Source organism: Artemia franciscana, unplaced genomic scaffold, assembly GCF_032884065.1.
Source record: "Artemia franciscana unplaced genomic scaffold, ASM3288406v1 Scaffold_1089, whole genome shotgun sequence".
NCBI lineage: Eukaryota > Metazoa > Arthropoda > Branchiopoda > Anostraca > Artemiidae > Artemia > Artemia franciscana.
Window position 1 is genome coordinate 125941 of NW_027062738.1, and position 21259 is coordinate 147199.

Here is a 21259-nt window from a genome sequence, read left to right on the forward strand (position 1 = left end):
TATGTGTTTATCTAACAGCGTGGTTTCGCTATTTTCGAGTTCCGTATTACCCTTTTTCTACGAGATTTATTTACCCAAAGAGTTTCGGAATGTTTTAACTCCAATGGAAATAATTTCAGAACATTGCGGGATCATTTGCATCCTAAAAATTGAATTTTTTCATAAAGTCGAAGATTTTAAATCCACTGATATAGGGTAGTATATACGTTTGAGGAACAGAACTTGCCAACTGTAACTTCTTCATCTGACTTTTCTTGAAGTGTTCCACTTTGGGCTTCCATGGGTGAGCCAAAAACAGTGACTTCTGTGGGTATGTTTCCCCGATAGCCAACATTACGAGCACCAACCATACCTTGACCTCTTCCATCTCTAACTCTTTCTGACCCATTTGAAGAAACAAATCTTCCGCGACCTTTAAATATTAAAACTAATTAGTCATCAACACTAGCAGGATAGGGAAAATTCAACAAACAACACGCAGTATTTTCTCGATTAAGAATTTATATTTAATAACGGTACTTGGGTCGTTCTTGCTAATATTAAAAACAATCAACTACAAAAAAGGAGCAACATTAAAACATAAAGTGAACAGAAATGATTTTGTATGCTACCAGTTTTCAACCCTCACTTTTTACAATGCAGTCTAAAGTTCTTAAAGTTTGACTAGTCTTTATTAGAATGTTGCCACAAAAGGTGATATTTTATCGTAAAGAGCGAGTTTTGAGGACGAGATGGCCCCCCTCACACATAGAATAATTTCCAATCATTTGAATTTTTATGTTGCTCCATTTAATGACTGAAAAAGGTAATTTTTCTATTGAATTTCTGACGGGTTTTTCTAGTCATACCTAAAAATCTCTTTCCTCCCTTGTGCAAAATTTTATCTAAAACATTCTTCCCAGAAACTTTCCTCGTGTGAAAAATTTTCCCAGTGCAAAATCCCCCTGCCTAAAATCCTCCCCCCTCCCCCTAAAAATTCTGAATAATTCGCAATAACAATTGCTATATGATGTGACCCAGAGGTAAACCGCGTAACTTACAACCAAATTCATAGCGGCTACTATGGTGAATATAATGCCCATATCCAAATTCCTATGTAATGTCTTTGGGGGGAAGGGTGCTCTGAAATGAAAATGAGTAATGGAAGTAAAAAAGAGTTTCACAAAAGCGACAGAGGAAAACAAAAAATGAACAGGTTTAAAAACAAGCAAGATATTAAATAAAAAAGGGGAAGTTACACAATAAATATAAAATTACTAAAACACACCAAAAGGATGATACAATTGCGTAAATTATTCTTAATAAATTTACCAGTTTAATGGAATAACTATTGGATATGGTTAAATCAAGGCTATTTCTGAACTGATTTCCCACCTCATCTTAAACAAAGGTATGTAATATCGTCATTACACACCTCTCCCTCTACATCTGGGTGGTCCTCCACTTCTGCTTTGAGACCTTCTGTTCTCAGCATCCCAAGCATTAGTTTCATTCCTTTTATCTCCAGGCACATCACCTTCAACAGTTTTTTTTTATCAAATATTGCTCGACAAAGAATTGGTCAATTGCTCGAAAATCCTTCAATTGCTTTTCAATTTCTTTGTCACCATCATAGTCTGCGTCGTACAGATCTGATAAACAAGCGTCTGCTGATTTATTACTGGGATCAACAAGCTGAAAAGGCCAGATGTTAACATAATTACATAGTTAAACGTAGTTACATACAAGTAAGATATCTAGCATCGAGTGTGAAACTATAAAAGTGGACTTGAAACAAAAATATCAAAAATTTTATGGATGTTATCTCTCACCTCATCTGTGAAAAAGAGGAATGCCTGTGTCAAGACTTAACTCTGAATAACAATGTGGGCTTAATGTAATGGTAGGTAGTGGATAGTGGACATTGTTCAATCCCAAATTTGACAGATGTTTATCTATTTCTTTCATCAAGTTAAGCAAAAAAAGAATAAAAAGGGTTTGCATTAGTCAAAATCATTCCTGCACTTTGTTTAGTAAAATTAGGACTATTATTAAATTCATTTAAACTGTACATTTGAAACAATATTGATTGTTTGGATAAATTGGTTAAACGCCTTGTGTCTCCTTCTGTTCTCAAATTACTTTAGGGAGTTTTTGGCTATGTTCCGAATAGAGTTAGGTCTCGACGGATAGAAAATAAAAACATTTGGACACAAAATCTGCTTTCCTGTGCTCTAGAGCCTAAATAAATCCTTGATACAAAATAAATGGCTGGTCACTGTTAACAACTAATTAATTTGACAGTCATTACCTTGTAAAACTTTGGTTGTGTCGTCGTAAATTTCATATGGTTCCTATGGGTTTTGATCAATATCAGCATAGCAATAACCCATTTAAGGTCTTGTATGAATACCTTTTGACAGAAAAATACAATAAAACCTTAAAAAGGAAATAATCCTTTGTTTATTTTGTCAAATTCGGTTGTTTTTGTAAATAAATTGTGTTTTGTAGGTAGGTTTAAGTTGCGTGACTAAACTGTCCTTAAGTGTTTTCTTTTCATTTTGTTTCTTCTTTTTCTAATTCTGTGTTATTTTTTTTACTGTTGTAAAAATTATAACAAAATTGTAATTGGTATTATCAATATAAATCAATACCAAGGCTTGTTTTGTTGAAATTGATATTCCAAATGGTATTCTATTAGTAAAACATATAAATAATATTCAATGTGTTTAAAAAAAACGTTGCAATTAGATAGGCAAAACGATAATTGTGTCATTTTTATTATTTTTAACCTCAAAATTATGATTTCATACCAATTTTAGTTTTCTAGGTCTTTCTTAAGCGGATTTTCTATTTAAAGATACAGAAAATCTCCGAGGACAAAAGCTTGAAGCATTATCTAAACAGTATTGTCAACTTTTTAGAACTTTTGGAAATAGGAAAATGGGTTATTAGATTGATTCAACCACTAGGAAGATGTCGGCATATATCGGCATATAATAATCAATTTTTGGTAATTAAATACCTGTATTTTGCTAGCTCCTGGTTTTTGTGCGCCCTTTGTTTTCTCAGATACAGTAGATGCTGTTGATTTTAATGTTTTTTCTAGTTGTTCGTGATATGGCTTACTCTCTGCTGGTTTTGTCTTATTTCGATTGCGTCTCCCTCCTCTTGAAGATCCTCTACATGAAACTGTCATAGTGGTAGCATTTACCAACCTAAAATTCAAAATGGTCTTTTTGACTCGCACTCGTGAAAATCTAATTCAATACTAGTCAAAACAATACTCTTGGAAGATTTTGGCATTTTAATCTGCAGGAAAGGAAAATTATATTTTAGTATTATGCTGTAGTTTCGACAAATTGCTGTTCAGAACTAAATTGCAGAACCAGGTGACCATTGAAAATGGATCTCCATAAAGGTTAAATCAGCCTACTTTTTATAATTTGTTTAATTACGACTGAAAATGATTCATCATATTTAATTATATAATAGTTGCTTTATATATTCAATAAATAATCTGGATAAATTAAAATGCAAAGGAAAGCTGGAATTTTTAGGAAGGAATATAATCAATAGAAGATGCAAGAAATATAAACGTTTCTGGTCTATACAAAATAGCTCATTATATAGAAGGGAAGTATTTTTATTAAGATTCACACTCTTCCCAACATAACATAGAGAGTCACTTTAAGACACTTAGAATTGCAAAAATCACTTTTAGTAGTGCTACCTCAGTTAAGTGCGAAGTGGGCTCAGTGTTTATTATTAATATTTTTTTTTTTTTAATCCAACCATTTTCTTATGGACACAAATGTCACAGAAATTTCGAAAGGACTAATGCAATTTCAGATTCAAAATTCGAGCTCTTATCGAGCGACAGATACTGGAAATTTAAGTTCCTGTAAACATTCTTATATAAATCGTTTTCTTAGGCCATAAAATCCCTGGATGCCAATTTTCCCGAAAAAATATGGAGCTGTTTTCGAGAAATAATGCATAAAATACATAACAATAATGGTTCGTTTCAGGAGATAGTATATAGTACCAGGAGCTTAGTGGCTATGCCACTGGGAACTAGCACGGCTAAGCGGCAGGTTTGTAAATATTGATACTCGTTGTCACTTGTTTTCTAGCTGCACCCTCTTCTTTAAGTTCCTTAAAACCATTTAGACCATTTTTCTGGCACAGGGATGGTTGACAAAAAACAATTCTTCTTGCTATTGCATGTCTTGTAACCTCATATTTTTTGTTTGTTCTTCACTTTTGTTTTTGAATTGTTTTAACTCTGGCTGTCATTTATCTTTGGACCGGATATTCCTTTTGTTCTTCTTTTTTTTACTTATTTTTTCTTAATTTTGTTTATCATTGTTTCAGATATTTTTTTGATAGCTTTCACCTTAGCTGCCCGGATTGATATTGTCAAATATGATGGTCTAAGTTGGTCATTTGACCACTGGGCATGATGAAACTGCTCAAAACGCCTTTTGTAAATAGAATAATTACACTTGATATTTTTTGCTTAGCTATGTTCCTTTTGTGGAACTTGTCACTTTTATTTTTGACACGTTCAGACTAGCACTGTCAATTGTAATTCTCGCAGCAGCGCGTAATTTTGATCGTTAAATTGTCATTGCACCAAGTATTATAACCACAAGTTTCTTTATTCTTCATTTTCTTTTACCATTGCTTCAGATATTTTTTAATACCCATTAAGTTAGCTGCTCGGATTGGTTTTGTCAGATTAGATGGTCTAGTTTTTTTTTTTGTCTTCTAAGCATTATGGAACTACTTAAAACACGTTTTGTAAAAATACTTCATTACACTTGGTATTTTATGCTTAGCTATGTTCCTTTTTTGATGTAGCATGCGTCATCGATACTAAAAGCGATACGATCACAGTGTGGGAGGGGTATACGATTTATTTTCTTGAAATGTGTTCCATATTTATAACGTCACTGTGATTTATTTTTTAAGAATTAAGGCTTTTAACGAATTTTCTCAGACTCTTAACCTATATAGACCGTTTTTTTAGTCAGAAAATCCTGGATTGCATATTTTTCCACAAAGAAAAAAAAAGATATGCTGCTCTTTGAGTAACATTAACCTACACACATGATTTTACAATTATTGCTTGTTTAAACAGGAAGAACATACATGGCAGGTAGGCAGTTTACAATGATAATTATGTAATACAGTGATAAATTAGTGGTACTTTCTTACTTACTTGTACTTGGGTCATGTTCGAACCTTGTCCAGGCCCATCATGGCACCCAGATTTTGCCAAGAAGCGTCTATCCATTGCTTTCTCTCAAGTGTGATTTGCTCTATCAGCAGAATCCATTGCCTATTCCAGTGATGCCCGTGCTTCTTGAAATCCCATTGGCTCGGCGTCAGCTCTAACAGTCGATAACCATGTCTTTCTTGTCCTCCAGACTTCTTCTTCCAGTGCGTAAAGAGTTGGCATTTCAAGCACTGTTTGTTGAACGAGTCGTCCGGTTGGCACAATGTATGCCTGAACCACCGTAGTCGTCTCGCTTTCACAACATTTGAGAAAAGTGGTATATCACCGTATTTTCTTCTGATGACATCATTAGAGAGGCGGTCAGAGAGACACAGGCCAAGAATAAAGTGGACACACTTGTGGTGGAAGACGTTAAGGTCGTTAGCTTCTCCAGTTGTGAGGGGCCACATTTCGCAACCATAAAGAAGTGGAGAGAGGACCAATGCTTATATATACGATGCTTAGTTCCAAGGGAGATTTCATTTCGTAGCCAGAGATACTTCCAAAACTGAATGAACGCTGCCTAGGCGGCAGAGATGGGGCTTTGTATTTCCTTTAGAGCTTTGCCCTTTGAATTTATTAGGGAACCTAGATATTTGACATTCTGGACCTCCTCGATTGGGACGCCATTTAACGTGATCGGAAGTTTCATCTAGCCAGAGGTGCGCATTGACTTTGTTTTCGATTGGCTTATCTTTAGTCCGCTAGCAAGGGATCTAGCAGCAATGTCATCTATCATGAGCTGTGTTTCGGTTACAGACTCAGCCAAGATATCTACATCATCGGTGTAATCAAGGTCTGTCATTGATAGTGTGGGACTGATTGCCACACCTATATATTTGTCAAGGGTCTTCAGGATCTGGTCGATGACAAAGTTAAATAAAATGGCGATAGGGCACAACCCTGTCGCACTCCTTTGTCATTTGGTAGTCCATTAGATATTTATCCGTCTGCTCTTACAAATGCCCTCGTTCCCTCGTAATAAGCCTTAATTAAACGAACAGTTTTCTCCGGTACTCTATCATCCCTCATCATATCCCAGAGAGAGTTACTCTTCAAAGAGTCAAAGGCCGTTACAATGTCGATAAAACTTGTATTGTTTCCTGCTGGTTTATAAGGCGGTGTTCCAGGATCTGTCTCAGGCTAAAACCGTGATCACAGCATCCCGTACCAGGTCTGAATCCTGCTTGATTTGGCCTCCTCCAGCCATTCCTCATATTTCTGAGCCTAATTAATACTATTATTGTAAAAACTTTTGCAGAAATCGGTATCAGGGAAGTTCCTCTATAATTTGTAGAATCGGTTCGATCCCCTTTTTTAAATAAAGGAATTATTACAGAGATCCTCCAATCTTCAGAAATGTATTCATTAACTTAGACATCTGTAAGTAAGTTGTGGAGCTTATCGGTAGCAACGTCTGGAAGGGCCTTGAGAAATTCAGCCGGTAATTTGCCGAAGCCAGGGCTTTTATTATTTTTCAATAATTTTATGGCATAGATAATTTCTTCTCTGCTTGGAGGGACGATATTGTGATCTTCATACATGGTAGGTGACTCAGAATTGTTGTGGGATGGAGTGGGTTGGCTGTGGTCATTTTCTGGCGGGTGAAGGAGCTTCTCGAAGTGAGTACACTATGGTTCGATACCATCTTCTTTGCTCGTGAGGAGCTTGTTGTCCTTACTAAGTAGCGTGGGGGTAGATCTTTGGTTTTTGTTCCCGTTTGATTCGCCTAGGAGCTAGTAGAGTTTCCGTGAATCATTGTGTGAAACAGCTTTTTCCATTTCACAGGCTACAATAAAATAATTTGATTGTTTATCTGCCTTAGCAGATTTGTGACAATCTTTGCGGAGTACTTCAAAAGAAGTAGAGTGTCTATCGGTCATTTGGTTCTTCCTTAAAGAGAGTTCTATTGTCTTCTGTGAAATCCACCTATTGGGTTTTTTGTCCCTTACTCCGACAATTTCTGTAGCTGCCTCTTTCACTTGATACCATTAATGATATACCTATCAGATAAGTAGCTCGCAATGATAAACATGTAAGACAATGGTATATAGTGGTAATATACCATTAATGATAATATACATTGCAGGTAAGCAGCTGGTAATGATAATTATGTATAACAAAGGTAGTGTGGTGATAATTTACTAATAATGATAATATACGTGGCAGGTAAGCGGCAATAATAATTACCAGCAAAAACATAAAAATTAGAACTTGGAATGTTATGACGTTAAAAAATGACTATCGCATCGACATTTTGACTGACGAATTCAGACGCTTTGAACTGGACTTATTAGAAGTTTCAGAAACTCATATCCCAGGGGTAGGAAGCATGAAATTAGGTGACATAGAATTTGTTTACTCAGGCAGGAAGGATGGGGTACATAGACAGGGAGTAGGGCTCATGATGAATAAGGAAGCTGCTAAGTCTTGTTTAGGCTGGGAAGGTATTAATAATAGAATACTAATTGCTCATTTTATGACTAAAAAGTTTAGGGTATCAGTTATAGTAGTATATGCCCCCATTGAACCAACTGATGGAGATACTAGTGACTCAGATGAATTTTACTTACAGTTACAGGAGCAAATAGATAGGGTACCAGGTAGAAATATGGTGTTTTTGCTAGGAGATTTCAATGCCCAGGTTGGTAGAAATAGGGATAGATGGTATCCTAGCCTAGGTAAATTTGGTGTAGGAAAAGAAAACAGTAATGGCTATAGGCTTTTGCAATTTCGTAGGTATAACAACCTAGTTATAACCAAAACGGTGTTTGGTCACAAAATGGCCCATAAGTTGACATGGTATTCACGTGATGGTAAGACTGCAAACCTTATTGATTATGTTATTGTAAACAGAAGACTAGCAGGATCAATACAAGATACTAGGGTGTATAGGAGTGCCGTTATTGATGTTAAAAGTAAAGATCACCATCTAGTAGTGTCTAAGGTTAATTTAAAGCTGAAATTTCGGAAGGGCAACTCCCTCCCGGAAAGTTATGATGGTGGTAGACTTCAGGATGAAAATTTGAGAAAAAAATTCCAGGAACAGTTGAGTACTAAACTTGAGGGTTTAAAATTTGACAACGTGGAAGATGGATGGAATAATTTCAGAAAAACAATTTGTGAAGTTGCTGATGGTGTCCTAGGGAAGAGTGCTAAGACTGCAACTAGGAATATTAATGAAAAAGCTTTAGGTTTAATAGAGAGTAGAAGGGGTTTGTATAAGAATTATCTGAGTGATAGGTCGTATGAAAACAAAAGGAATGTAAAGAAAGTGGAGAAAGCATTAAAATATGAACTAAGGAGATGTGAAGTGGAGGCGAGATAAAATTGCTGAGGATCTGGAAGATGCGGCTAGACGGCATAATAGTAAAATATTATACTGGCATGTTAATAAATTGAAAGGGAGTAGCCAATCCGGACTAGTCCCAGTTAAAGATAGAAATGGGGCCACAATTAGTGATAAGGAAAAAGTTAAAGAAAGATGGGTGGAACATTTTGAGAATGTGCTAAACCGAGATACTGTTGCAGGAAAAGATATAGATGAAAATGAAAAAGTTTGTGATCCCTTGGATGTGAAGGAAGATTTGTTTAGTGAGGAAGAATTAGTGACAGTACTAAAAGGATTAAAAAATATTAAGGCCCCAGGTGTTCATAGTATGATTAATGAATTTCTTAAATATGGTGGCTCTGAGGTTAGTAATAAGCTACTGAAGATTATGAGCATGATTTTTGAAAAAGGGGTAGATCCCAATGATTTTAGGAAAACCTTAATTAAACCACTGTATAAGAAAGGAGTGAGTGTCGTAATTATCGAGGCATTAGTCTGGTCTCTGTAGGTAGCAAATTACTGAGTAATATGATACTTTTTAGACTGAGACATGTTGTAGACAAAATTTTAAGGGAAGAGCAATGCGGTTTTAGAAAAGGTAGAGGATGTGTCGACTATGTTTTCACTCTTAGGTTAATAATTGAGAAGTCCCTTCGTTGTCAAACACCTTTGGTCCTTAGTTTTATCGATTATGAGCAAGCTTTCGATTCTGTTGATAGAACAGCGTTAACAAAGGTCTTATCGTTATATGGTATACCAGAAAAATACATTAAAGTGATTTGCGCTATGTACGAGAATAATACTGCTGCGGTTAAGGTAGGAAATGAGGTTAGCAACTGGTTTTGTATTAAATCAGGAGTTAAGCAGGGTTGTGTTCTATCCCCCTTTATATGGATCATTTTGATGGACTTCGTCTTAAGGAGCAAAGGAAAGGCAATTGGAGACCATGGAATCAAATGGGGAGGAAGAACGCTCCTGGACTTAGATTATGCTGATGATTTAAACATATTAGATGAAAGTGTGAGCAAAATGAAAGAATTTTTAGAGGTTTTACGAGTTCAGGGTGCTAAAATAGGCTTGAAAATTAATGTTAAGAAGACTAAGTCACTAAGGCTAGGAATAAGTGAAGATGAACAGGTGAAATTAGGTAACGAAAAGATTGATCAGGTTGGGAGCTTCAGTTACCTTGGTAGTATTATTAGTAAAGATGGTTGGAGCAGTGAAGATGTTAAAAGTAGAATAGCTAAAGCTCAGGTGTTTTTTCACAGTTAAAAAAAGTTTGGAAGAATAGAAAGATAAGTCTACATGCCAAAATTAGAATATTGGAAGCTACAGTGATGACAGTGTTCAAATTTGGCTCTGAAGCATGGGCACTCCGAAAAGCAGATGAAAATTTACTAGATGTTTTCCAGAGAAATTGCCTACGGATTGTTCTGGGTACCCGGCTGACTGACCGTATTTCAAACAGTAGGTTGTACGAAAAGTGTGGTTCAATCCCGCTTTCTGGGGCTATAATGAAAGAAAGGTTGAGATGGCTAGGCCACGTTCTACGGATGAAGGATGACAGATTGCCGAAGATTGTCCTTTTTGGCCAACCGTCTGGAGCTACACGGAAAGCAGGTCGTCCTTGTCTGGGTTGGGAGGATGTCATAAATAAAGATTTAAAGGAAATGGGGACTTCCTGGGAGGGTGTAAAGAGGGAGGCTTTAAATAGATTAGGTTGGAGGATGAGCGTGCGTGGCTGTGTTGGCCTCAGGCGGCTTGGTGCTGCAGTGAGTTATTAGTAGTAGTAGTAGTAGTTCTGTAATAAAACAGTATACCTAAATAACAAGAGTCCCCTTTGTCGAAACCCTTTTATAGGGAGCGGAAGGAAAGCAACAAAACATCTTCACGTCAAAACATATACTGTCCCAAGGTTTTTACGTATTAATGCTTCTTATGACTATGTGTCTTCAACAAGTTTGAAGCACCTCAAACTGTAGACCGTCAAAGCTGATTTTTTGGGCTTCAAATACTTGTTTTAGAACGATGCAACCTATTGGTAGAACTATCGACGTAGTACTTTTTTGTATTTCAGTACCCAAACCCTTTTACAACAGACAATCGTTATGTATTGAGATGGAGCTTCAAGTTCCAACTTAGTACGTGTATTTTAAGGAGTAAGGAGTAAGGAGGAAGTAAGGTGATTTTAAGGAGTAAGATGATCAGTTTTAACAAAGGACATATTGTTTCAATGTTTATAAAAGAAATACTATAAATTTAAACATAAACCACACAGGGGAGCGTAAAGTGGGTTATTACAAAGGGAACATTACAATTTTTCAAAAGAAAAGGGTTTCCAAGGTGGGACAAAAGAATTTATTGTTACCTTGTATACTACCAACTAGCTACGACTAATTAAGCATAAGCTCTTGTACGCTATTAGGGTAACTTCTCATGCCAACCTTATTAATGAACATTATTAGAACATGATGTCCAGATGGTGACCTGTGAATAATGCGTCTCTTTGAGGCAATTCTGCAATTGGATGAATTGCCTGTCAAACAGTTCGTGGTAACGAACTGTAGTAAGGAGCGACCCGGCTCAATAGTAAATGAAACTATAAAAAACGTTGTGGTATTTTGATGCTAAAAGATACATCAAAAGAATCGGATTTTCATGCTGATTCGAAATATATAAGTTTCATCAAATTTAGTCTTGGTCATCAAAAATTACGAGCCTGAAAAAAATTGCCTCATTTTGGAAAATAGGGGGCAGCACCCCCTAAAAGTCATAGAATCTTAACAAAAATCACACCATCGCATTAGGCGTATCAGAGAACCATTTCGAAAAAATTTCAAGCTCCTATCTATAAAAATGTGGAATTTCGTATTTTTTGCCAGAAGACAAATCACGGGTGAGTGTTTATTTGTTGTTGTTTTTTTCCCAGGGGGTCATCGTATCGACCAAGTGGTCCTAGAATGTCGCAAGAGGACTCATTCTAGCGGAAATGAGAAGTTCTAGTGCCCTTTTTAAGTGACCGAAAAATTGGAGGGCACCTAGGCCCCCTCCCACGCTCTTTTTTTCCCAAACTAAACGGATCAAAATTTTGAGATAGCCATTTTGTTCCGCTTAGTCGAAAACCATAATAACTATATCTTTGAGAATGACTTACTCCCCCACAATCCCTGGGGGAGGGGCTGTAAGTTACGAACTTTGACCAGTGTTTAAATACAGTAATGGTTATTGGAAAATTTGCAGACGTTTTCAGGGGGATTTTTTGGTTTGAGGGGTGGAATTGAGGGAGGGGGCTATGTGACAGGATCTTTCCTTGTAGGAATACGTCATGGAGGAAGAAAAATTCAATGAAAAGGGCGCAGAATTTTCTAGCATTACTATAAAAAAAACAATGAAAAAATAAACATGAAAACGTTTTTTCAATTGAAAGTAAGGAGTAGCATTGAAACTTAAAACAAACAGAGATTATTAGGCATACGAGGGGTTCTAAAAGTACTTTAGCATAAGGAGCGAGGTATTTAGAAGGAGATAAATACCTCGCTCTTTATGCTAAAGTATTTTTAGTAATTTAAACTATTTATTCTACGGCCTTCCTGATTCAGGGGTCATTCTTAAAGAGTTGGGACAAAACTTACGATTTAATGTAAAGAGCGAGGTATTAACAAGGGTACAAACCCCCTCGTATACATATTAAAAATATAAGAATATAAAAGTTTGTTATGTAAGTTAATTCTTAAGTTACGTATATTTTTTACTAATAAAAACGTTCGCTAAAAATTAAAAGTTCTAGTTGCCTTTGTAAGTAACCGAAAAATTGGAGGGCAGCTAGGTCTCCTTCCCCACCCCTTATTTCTCAAAATTGTCTGATCAAAACTAAGAGAAAGCCATTTTACCAAAAAAAGAATTAATATACAAATTTCATTAGTGCGGAGAGCCAAAATCAAACATGCATTAATTCAAAAACGTTCAGAAATTAAATAAAAGAACTAGCTTTTTTTAAACTGAAAGTAAGGAGCGACGTTAAAACTTAAAACGAACAGAAATTACTCCATGTACGAAATGGGTTGTCCCCTCCGCAATCCCTCGCTCTTTACGCTAAAGTTTTTAATTGTTTTCAAAAGTAGAATTGTGGCAGAGTCAAACTTTAGCGTAAAGAGCGAGGGATTGTGGAGGAGACAACCCATTTCACATACGGAGTAATTTCTGTTCGTTTTAAGTTTTAATGTCGCTCCTTACTTTCAGTTAAAAAAACTAGTTTTATTTTTTATATTTAAAGTCCAGTATCTCAAAACACAAAATATAAGCAAGTCAGATCATTACACGGCATTGAACATCTCGAAATATTTCTTAATTTAAGAATTTACGCGTAATCATCCATAGTCTAGAGGTACGGATTAGTATTGTCTGTCTCTCACAGAGTAGAACTTCTAAAAATAGAGATTATAGTTGAAGTAGGACTTCAACTATAAGAAGATTCGATCCTCTTGAGTAATTAATAATAATGAAGACTAATAGAAAAAAATTTATCGCTAGAACTACGAACAAATTAAAAGAACATATTACTGCGCCAATTATAAAAATAGTTAAGAGGAATCACCTTGAAGCATAGGCTATATATATTAATCAATTCCAGCTTCCTGATATACCATAGCTCGCTAAACTAAAATTCCTAAATGCATTAATCATTCTTAACAAAGTCAAGCCTTATCAAGGTCTGACAAAGAATAAACAAAAAAGACAAAAACAGTTTTATCTGTAGTAGAAAATAGAAATGACGTTATTTAGAGTGGCTACAATTATCAATACTGTCACAATGCGTTTAATACCTTTTTAGATATTGCACTTAAATATATATAAAATATAAAAAAAACATTTTTTTTTAACTGAAAGTAAGGAGCGACATTAAAACTTAAAACGAACAGAAATTACTTCGTATATGAAAGGGGCAGCTCCCTCTTCAACGCCCCGCTCTATATACTATTTTTTTATTTTTTTAAAAAGCAGAGCTGTGAGAAAGAGTCAAACTTTAGCGTAAAGAGCAAAGCGTTAAAGAGGGAGTAGCCCCTTTCATATACGAAGTAATTTCTGGTCGTTTTAAGTTTTAATGTCACTCCTTACTTTCAGTTAAATAAAACTTGTTTTTTATTTAATTTCTGAACGTTTTTTAGTTAATCCATGATTTGATTTCGGCTCTCCGCAGATGAATAATTAAAACGAAATTTGCATATTTATTTATTTGGCTAAATGGCTTTCCCATAGCTTTGATCGAACAACTTTGAGAAAAAAGGAGGGGGGAGGAGGCCTAGTTGCCCTCAAATTTTTTGGGTACTTAAAAAGGCAACTAGAACTTTTAGTTTTTTACGAACGTTTTCATTAGTATAAGATATACTTAATTTACGAACTAGCTTACGTAACAAACTTCTATATTCGTATGTTTTATTACGTATATGAGAGGGTTCGCCCACTTGTCAGTACCTCGCACTTTACACTAAAGCTTAAATTTTGTCTTAATTCCTTAAGAATGACCCCTGAATCACAAAGGCCGTAGAATAAATAGTTGAAATTACTAAAAATACTTAATCGTAAAGAGTGAGGTGTTAGGAGGAGGTGAACCCCTTATATGCGTAATATTTTCTGTTCGTTTTAAGTTTTAATGCTGCGCCTTACTTACAGCTGAAAAAACTTTTTCATATTTATTGTTTCATTGTTTTTTTAAATAATGCTAGAAAATGCTACGCCCCCTTCATGGAAATCCTCTTCCCTATGACGAATTCCTCCATGGAAAGTTTCCCCAATATAACCCCCTCCTCTCAACCAAAAAATCCCCCTGAAAACATCTGTACACTTCCCAATAACCATTACTATATGCAAGCACTGGTCAAAGTTTGTAACTCGCAGCCCCTCCCACGGGGACTGTGGGGGAGTAAGTCGTGCCCAAAGACGTAGTTATAAGGTTTTTCAACTATGCTGAATAAAATGGCTATTTCAAAATTTTGATCCGACGACTTTGGGAAAAAATGAGCGTGGGAGGGGGCCTAGGTGCCCTCCAATTTTTTTGGTCACTTAAAAAGGGCACTAGAACTTTTCATTTCCATTCGAATGAGCCCTCTCGTAGAATTCTAGGACAACTGGGTCGATACGATCACCCCTGGGATTCTTTGTCATACCTTAATAAGGCTTGACTTTGTTAAGAATGATTCATGCATTTAGGAATTTTAGTTGAGCGAGCTATGATATATCAGGAAGCAGGAATTAATTAATATATACAGCCTATGCTTCAAGATGACTTCTGTTTACAGTTCTCAAATGCTCAAAGCACCTCGGGCCGGGCAAATTAACCAATAGCGGGCGGTGAAAGAAGCATTCATCTTGATTTGGGTGAATGGTGTAGATTCTTCCTATCGAGGTTTTTGAAGATGTTAGGTTGACCGTCAACTGACTAACCCCGTTTTCGACCTTCAAATGATTTCTTATTAGCATTCCATGCGTAACACATAGGCACTTCAGAATACAGCAGTTTTTTTTTTGCAAAAGAATCATTTTGGCATAACACGAAGAAAGCAGTTAACGTTGTATCAGGTGGATTCAGGGCTATTTGTTGCACGTTGGATTCCGAAAAATAAACACGTTGACCATTCTGTAATGTACCGCTAAGCGAACAACAGCTGGACTTCGTTGATGTATTGAAATGAAGGAATTCGCCACACAGCTTCATTATTGCTTATGTATCTCCCAGCCTGATATTGTACGACTTCATCGATATCACTGATTTCGGAGTGCGGGCCAAAAATTGCCATGTCGCTGCCTTTGTTAACGTATTTACATATGTATTTGACTGCCTTTACCAAATTACAATATTCCACGTTTATGTGCGGATTGTATTTTTTCCGCCATCTTTGGTCGACCTTCTTCTATATAAAGGGTATCCATCATTGCCGGTAATTGTGTTAGGTACTAAAAGTCGATGATAGTACTTTGCGCACCATCCTCTGTCCATGCATGGTGAATTTTCATTCAGTTTATCGCAAGATCCATGTATCATATTTTTTTTACCACAATGTCATGTAAGCCCCTAGCGACATCTACATCAGGTATTTCAGCGGAAATGACATCGTCAATTTCATTAGAAGAAATTTTATCAAATAACCATATTAGTATATGTGCGTGTGGCCACCCTCGCTTTTGCCATTCCACTGATTACAACCAGCAACGCACTGGCCCAAACACTTAAAAATTTACTTTAAAATTTATCTGTGATTTCAACTTTTGCCAGATGACACCGGCCGTAATGTCATGTCTATGAACCGGTGATTGTCCAGGAAGTAAAAGTTGCTGTATCTCGTTCCAAGATGGATTAAATGTAAATATAATAAATAAATCTGGACGACCATAGAGAAGAACATACGCAATGGCATCTTGAGCATACTCATGCATATGACACGGACTGCCAGCATATGACGAAGGTGAAATCGTTACTCTTCCAATATTAACGGTATTACCGTCATTTACAACTGCATCTCGAAAATATATGTATTGTTTAGAGTGGAGCTTGGTCTGATTCAGACAGATGAATAGCAAACGTTCTGATTCAATCTTTGCATACATATCAACGATGTATTGGTGAAACAATTGACGGCATTTTAAAATATAATTCTCTTCATCCTGACGAATCATTATTCTGTAGCCATAACAGTTCATTGCGCTGCATTTCTTATCCATTTCTTTGTTAGTGGCTGGATTTATCAATTTAATATTAAAGAGATAGCCGTAGGCTCCATTCTAAATAATTATAATTATTATTATTGTGGAAAAGATGTTGCAACTGGAAAACGATAGTCCTTTCAACGCCGGGAGAAATGCTGCAACGTGCATTCAATTCAGCATTGCTATCACTGATGAAGTACAGTTGCAAAAATTTATGAAGCTCACCTGAGAATGATAGAAGAGAGCCTCCTCTGTGATAAATTTGCCCTTTTACTTTGAAAGTAGGCATAAAATGACCTTGATCTTGAATTTGGGTCAATAAATGGTCCTTTACATATAATGTGTACAGACTTTTTCATTTTACTCTATATCTTTTCCAGTAGCTATATCCTCGTTTAGCACATTCTCAACATTGTCTCCCCATCTCTGTTCAACTCTTTCCTTATCACTAATTGTGCCATTTGACCACTCCATCTCTATTTATTAGCATATCAGTATAAAATTTTACTATAATGCCGTTTATTTGCATCTTCAAATCCCTCATCAATGTTATCCATGGTCTCCATTTCACATCTCCTTTTTATATTTTAATACTTTCTCCGCTATCTCTACATTCTTCTTATTTTCATATGATCTATCTCTCAGATAGTTCTTGTACAAGACCTTTTTTCTCTCCATTAAACATAAAGCGTTTCTACTGATATTTATAGCTGCGTTCCTAACTTTTTTCCCTGAGACACCTACAGCAACTTCATAAATTATTTTCAAAGATTTTTCAGTCCATCTCCTACATTTTTGATTTGTAACCTCTCCAGTTTATGATTCAACTCTTCCAGGAGATTTTTTCTCATAGTGCCGCTCTAGAGTCTATCAACGCCATATCTTCCTGTAAGGTATTTACTGTTCCAAAAATTTCAGCTTTAAATTAGTCCTACACGCTAGTAAATGGTGATCTCTACTTTTAACAGCAAGAACAGCACTCCTATACTAGTATCTAGTATTGATCCTGCCAGTCTTCAGTTTCCAGTACCATAATCAATTAGATTTGCTGTCTTACCATCATGGAAATACCACGTTAACTTAGAGGCAATTTTATGACACGATTCTGTGTTGGTTATAACTATATAGTTATATCGATAAAATTGCAATAGGCTAAATAAAACTTTTGACTGATATCTATATAAATTTAAAAAATTTTTATTAAAAATTATAAAATGAAAAGAATAATGCATAAAAATACTATTCTATTTCCTTCTTTCTACTATCAATTGTTACCTCCGAAAATTGTCAGCAAATAGTGTTTCATTTTCTTCGGGTTTAAATGGCATCTTTGTTCAAGAAAGCTCATACGTAATTATGACTCGATTCTATTTAAAGTTAATTTTGCGACCACTTTGAATATTGAATAGATTTGTACAAAACAACCTTGTTTTTCTGTTTTCTCTTTTCCTATTATTTCTCCTTTTTGGAATTCTTTCCTAACTGATATTTCCCTCTCTTATTCTTTCTAAAATTGTTTTCAGGAATCTTCTTAATTCTTAATGTCCTTGTTTATTTGTCTTATTTTTTCTCATGTTCTAATGTCAACTTTGTCTTTCTGTTTCTCTACTGTCTTGGTTTCTACTTGTGTCTATCTTTGTAATTACTATCAGTTTTTTTACTGTATATTAGCGTTTATTCTTCCACATCTTCATTTAGGGTATAATTTATGGTTCTTTTAGTACTTTATTATTGTGTTGTATGGCCCATAACAAGCAAAGCTTCTTGGGCCAAATATATATATATTTTTTTTTTTTTTACATTTGTAATAGTGTTATAGCATTAATAAAATGATTCAATTAAATTCAATTTATTTAAAAGAAAAAAACACATAACAACAATAATAATAAAGATCCTAGAAGCGAAAAAATTGAAAATGAAGAAGAGAGAAAAAAAAGAAAAGAGAAAACAAGGGTATTTAAAGCAAATCGAATAAACATTTAGAGAAATATAATATCAAGATTTTAGTACATTGTTATATAGCGTCCGAAAACTAGTGGATAGCTCGACACTGGAGGGTATTAAATTCCATTGAATTATAGATTTATAAATTGGGGATCGCTGGGCGGAACTAGAGATACACCTGGGGACAATGAAGGAACGGTTGGATGAACGGAGACAGTGGCCTTCAGAATTATTACTATTAAAATAAGATAATAAGTGGGGAGGAAGATTTTTATGGTAAGCGGTTTTATTGATTGATGATTGATGTATCATAAACCTGTTGAAATTCCCACCTCCAAAATCTATACAGGCACACTTGCTTAAGATAAAGCAAACTGGTATATCTGACAAAAATGCACTAGGTATCAGGAATAACTACTACTACTACTACTAATAACTCACTGCAGCACCAGGCCACCCGAGGCCAACACAGCTACGCACGCTCCTCCTCCAACCTAATCTATTTATAGCCTCCCTCTTTACACCCTCCTAGGAAGGTCCCATTTCCTTTAAATCTTTATTTATGACATCCTCCCAACCCAGACAAGGACGACCTGCTTTCCGTGTAGCCCCAGACTCAACCTTTCTTTCATTATAGCCCTAGAAAGCGGGATTGAACCACATTTTTCGTACAGCCTACTGTTTGAAATATGGTCAGTCAGCCGGGTACCCAGAACAATCTGTAGGCAATTTCTCTGGAAAACATCTAGTAAATTTTCATCTGCTTTTTGGAGCACCCATGCTTCAGAACCATATTTGACCACTGTCATCACTGTAGCTTCCAATATTCTAATCTCGGTTTGCAGACTTATCTTTCTATTCTTCCAAACTTTTTTAACTGTGAAAAAACACCCTGAGCCTTAGCTATTCTACTTTTAACATCTTCACTGCTCCCACCATCTTTACTAATAATACTACCAAGGTTACTGAAGCTCCCAACCTGATCAATCTTTTCGTTACGTAATGTCACCTGTTCCTCTTCACTTATTCCTAGCTTTAGTGACTTAGTCTTCTTAACATTAATTTTCAAGCCTATTTTAGCACCCTGAACTCGCAAAACCTCTAAAACTTCATTCATTTTGCTCAAACTTTGATCTAATATGCTTAAATCATCAGCTTTATCTAAGTCCAAGAGCGTTTTTCCTCTCCATTTGATTCCATGGTTTCCAATTGCCTTTCCTGTGCTCCTTAAGACGAAGTCCACCAAAATGATCCATATAAAGGGGGATAGAACACAACCCTGCTTAACTCCTGATTTAATACAAAACCGGTTGCTAACCTCATTTCCTACCTTAACCGTAGCAGTATTATTCTCGTGCATAGCACAAATCACTTTAATGTATTTTTCTGGTATACCATACAGAGGTGCCATTTGGGCCAAATCTTGGGGTGGGCATGACGCATTTGACAGAACTTGAGACTTCTATTATGAATCTAACCTACTTTCAAAGTTTACAATGATTAATAGCAAATGGTATAATCACCCCAAGGGTCGTCAGGAAATTACGCTCTTTGGCTAACAGGCGTGCAGTTAGTTCAAATCATTTGAACAGAATGGATTATTTTGGACATAATGTATAATTATGGCTGGAAAGGGCCCTTTGTGGTGGAAGCTTGGGCCCCCCCCTGAAAAATCTAGGGGTGGACATTTGGCCCCCCCTGACCCCCCCCCCCCCAATGGCGCCTCTGATACCATATAACGATAAGACCATATAACCATATACCTTATCAGGAATAAGGAATCTTCAAACCTTATTATACAATCTATATACGATTACTGTCAATTCTAGCACTGCTCCTAGCATTAAAATACAGTAAAAAAAAAGTGGAATTTCATATAAATTAAATCAGTAAAAAAAAAATTGGTTGCATGGGTTTAAAAGACAAAATTTCTACAAACACGAAACTGACTTCAGAGGAGAAAAGTGGAAAAATGTGCTTCTTTTAAAAAATTTTAAAGCTCCAATTTACAACAAATTCTATGACTGGGAAGAGAGAAAATAAAGAATTTTAGAAAATTGAAAAATTAGAATGTGTTAGGAGCCAAATAAGGTAGTTTGAATGAGAATTGAACAAACTGATAGGAATGGTTATGCTTGAGGAAGTGAAATATAAATTGAAGTTTTCCAAATATTGTCAGATAGCACATTTTGATTAAGCCCTACAAAACCAATGCATGTAAAAACTATATGCCCCAACCCCACACATAGTGCCTAAGGTTAAAGTTCAAACAGAATAGTGTACAACAATAAGTAAGATGATAAACAACATCACCATAGGAACTGAATTAGATAGCTAACATTCGATGTAAACGACATAGGATTAAAAGTGATATTTACTCGTCTTTTGAGGATATCCGTCAAAAAACAAACCTGACCTATGAAAACTAGAGCTAAGAGCTCGTATGGCACTTGTGACGAGGTCGAAAGAGCCAAAAGCCTAGAGCTCTAGCAAAATTCTAAGAATCAATAGATTGCTTTAAAAGGAAACTCAGAGGCTTAATGCCGGTTGGGATTTAGAATAAGAGCTCTGAGTCACGAAGTTCTTCTAAATATCAAAATTCGTTAAGATCCAATCAACCACTCGTAAGATAAAAATACATCAATTTTTCTAATTTTTCCTCTCCCTTCAGCCCCCTAGATGGTCGAATCGGGGAAAAAGACTTTATCACGTCAATTTGTGCAGCTCCCTGACACACCTACCAATTTTCATCTTTCTAGCACGCCTAGAAGCACCAAATTCGCCAAAGCACTGAACCCCACCACCTAACTCCACCAAAGAGAGCGGATACAGTTCGATTACGTCAATCATATATCTACGACATTTATAAGCGTTTTCCAAGATTTCCGGTTTCCCGCTCCAATGTCAAAACATCTGGTCCGGGATTTGAAATAAGAGCTCAGAGACATGAGTTCCTTCTAAATATCAATTTTCATTAAGATCCGGTCATCCGTTCTTAAGTTAAAAATACCTCAATTTTT

General features: G+C 35.9%; 1 protein-coding gene across 4 annotated transcripts in view; it reads right to left on the reverse strand.

The window, feature by feature from the left end:
- Positions 1 to 13323, reverse strand: part of LOC136042317 (uncharacterized) — a 108866-nt gene extending 95543 nt beyond the window's left edge. For 3 of the 4 annotated variants that reach the window (XM_065727268.1, XM_065727269.1, XM_065727266.1), the window contains exons 1-4: positions 13189 to 13323; positions 3005 to 3197; positions 1415 to 1674; positions 227 to 412 (exon numbers count right to left, since the gene is read on the reverse strand). In XM_065727268.1, the coding sequence (XP_065583340.1) occupies positions 227 to 350 (124 nt within the window). In that variant the 5' untranslated portion in view covers positions 351 to 412; positions 1415 to 1674; positions 3005 to 3197; positions 13189 to 13323. Of the gene's footprint in view, positions 1 to 226; positions 413 to 1414; positions 1675 to 3004; positions 3198 to 5206; positions 6465 to 13188 lie in introns of those variants that run through there. The other variant, XM_065727267.1, reaches the window with a different exon arrangement.
- Positions 13324 to 21259: the final 7936 nt, after the last annotated feature.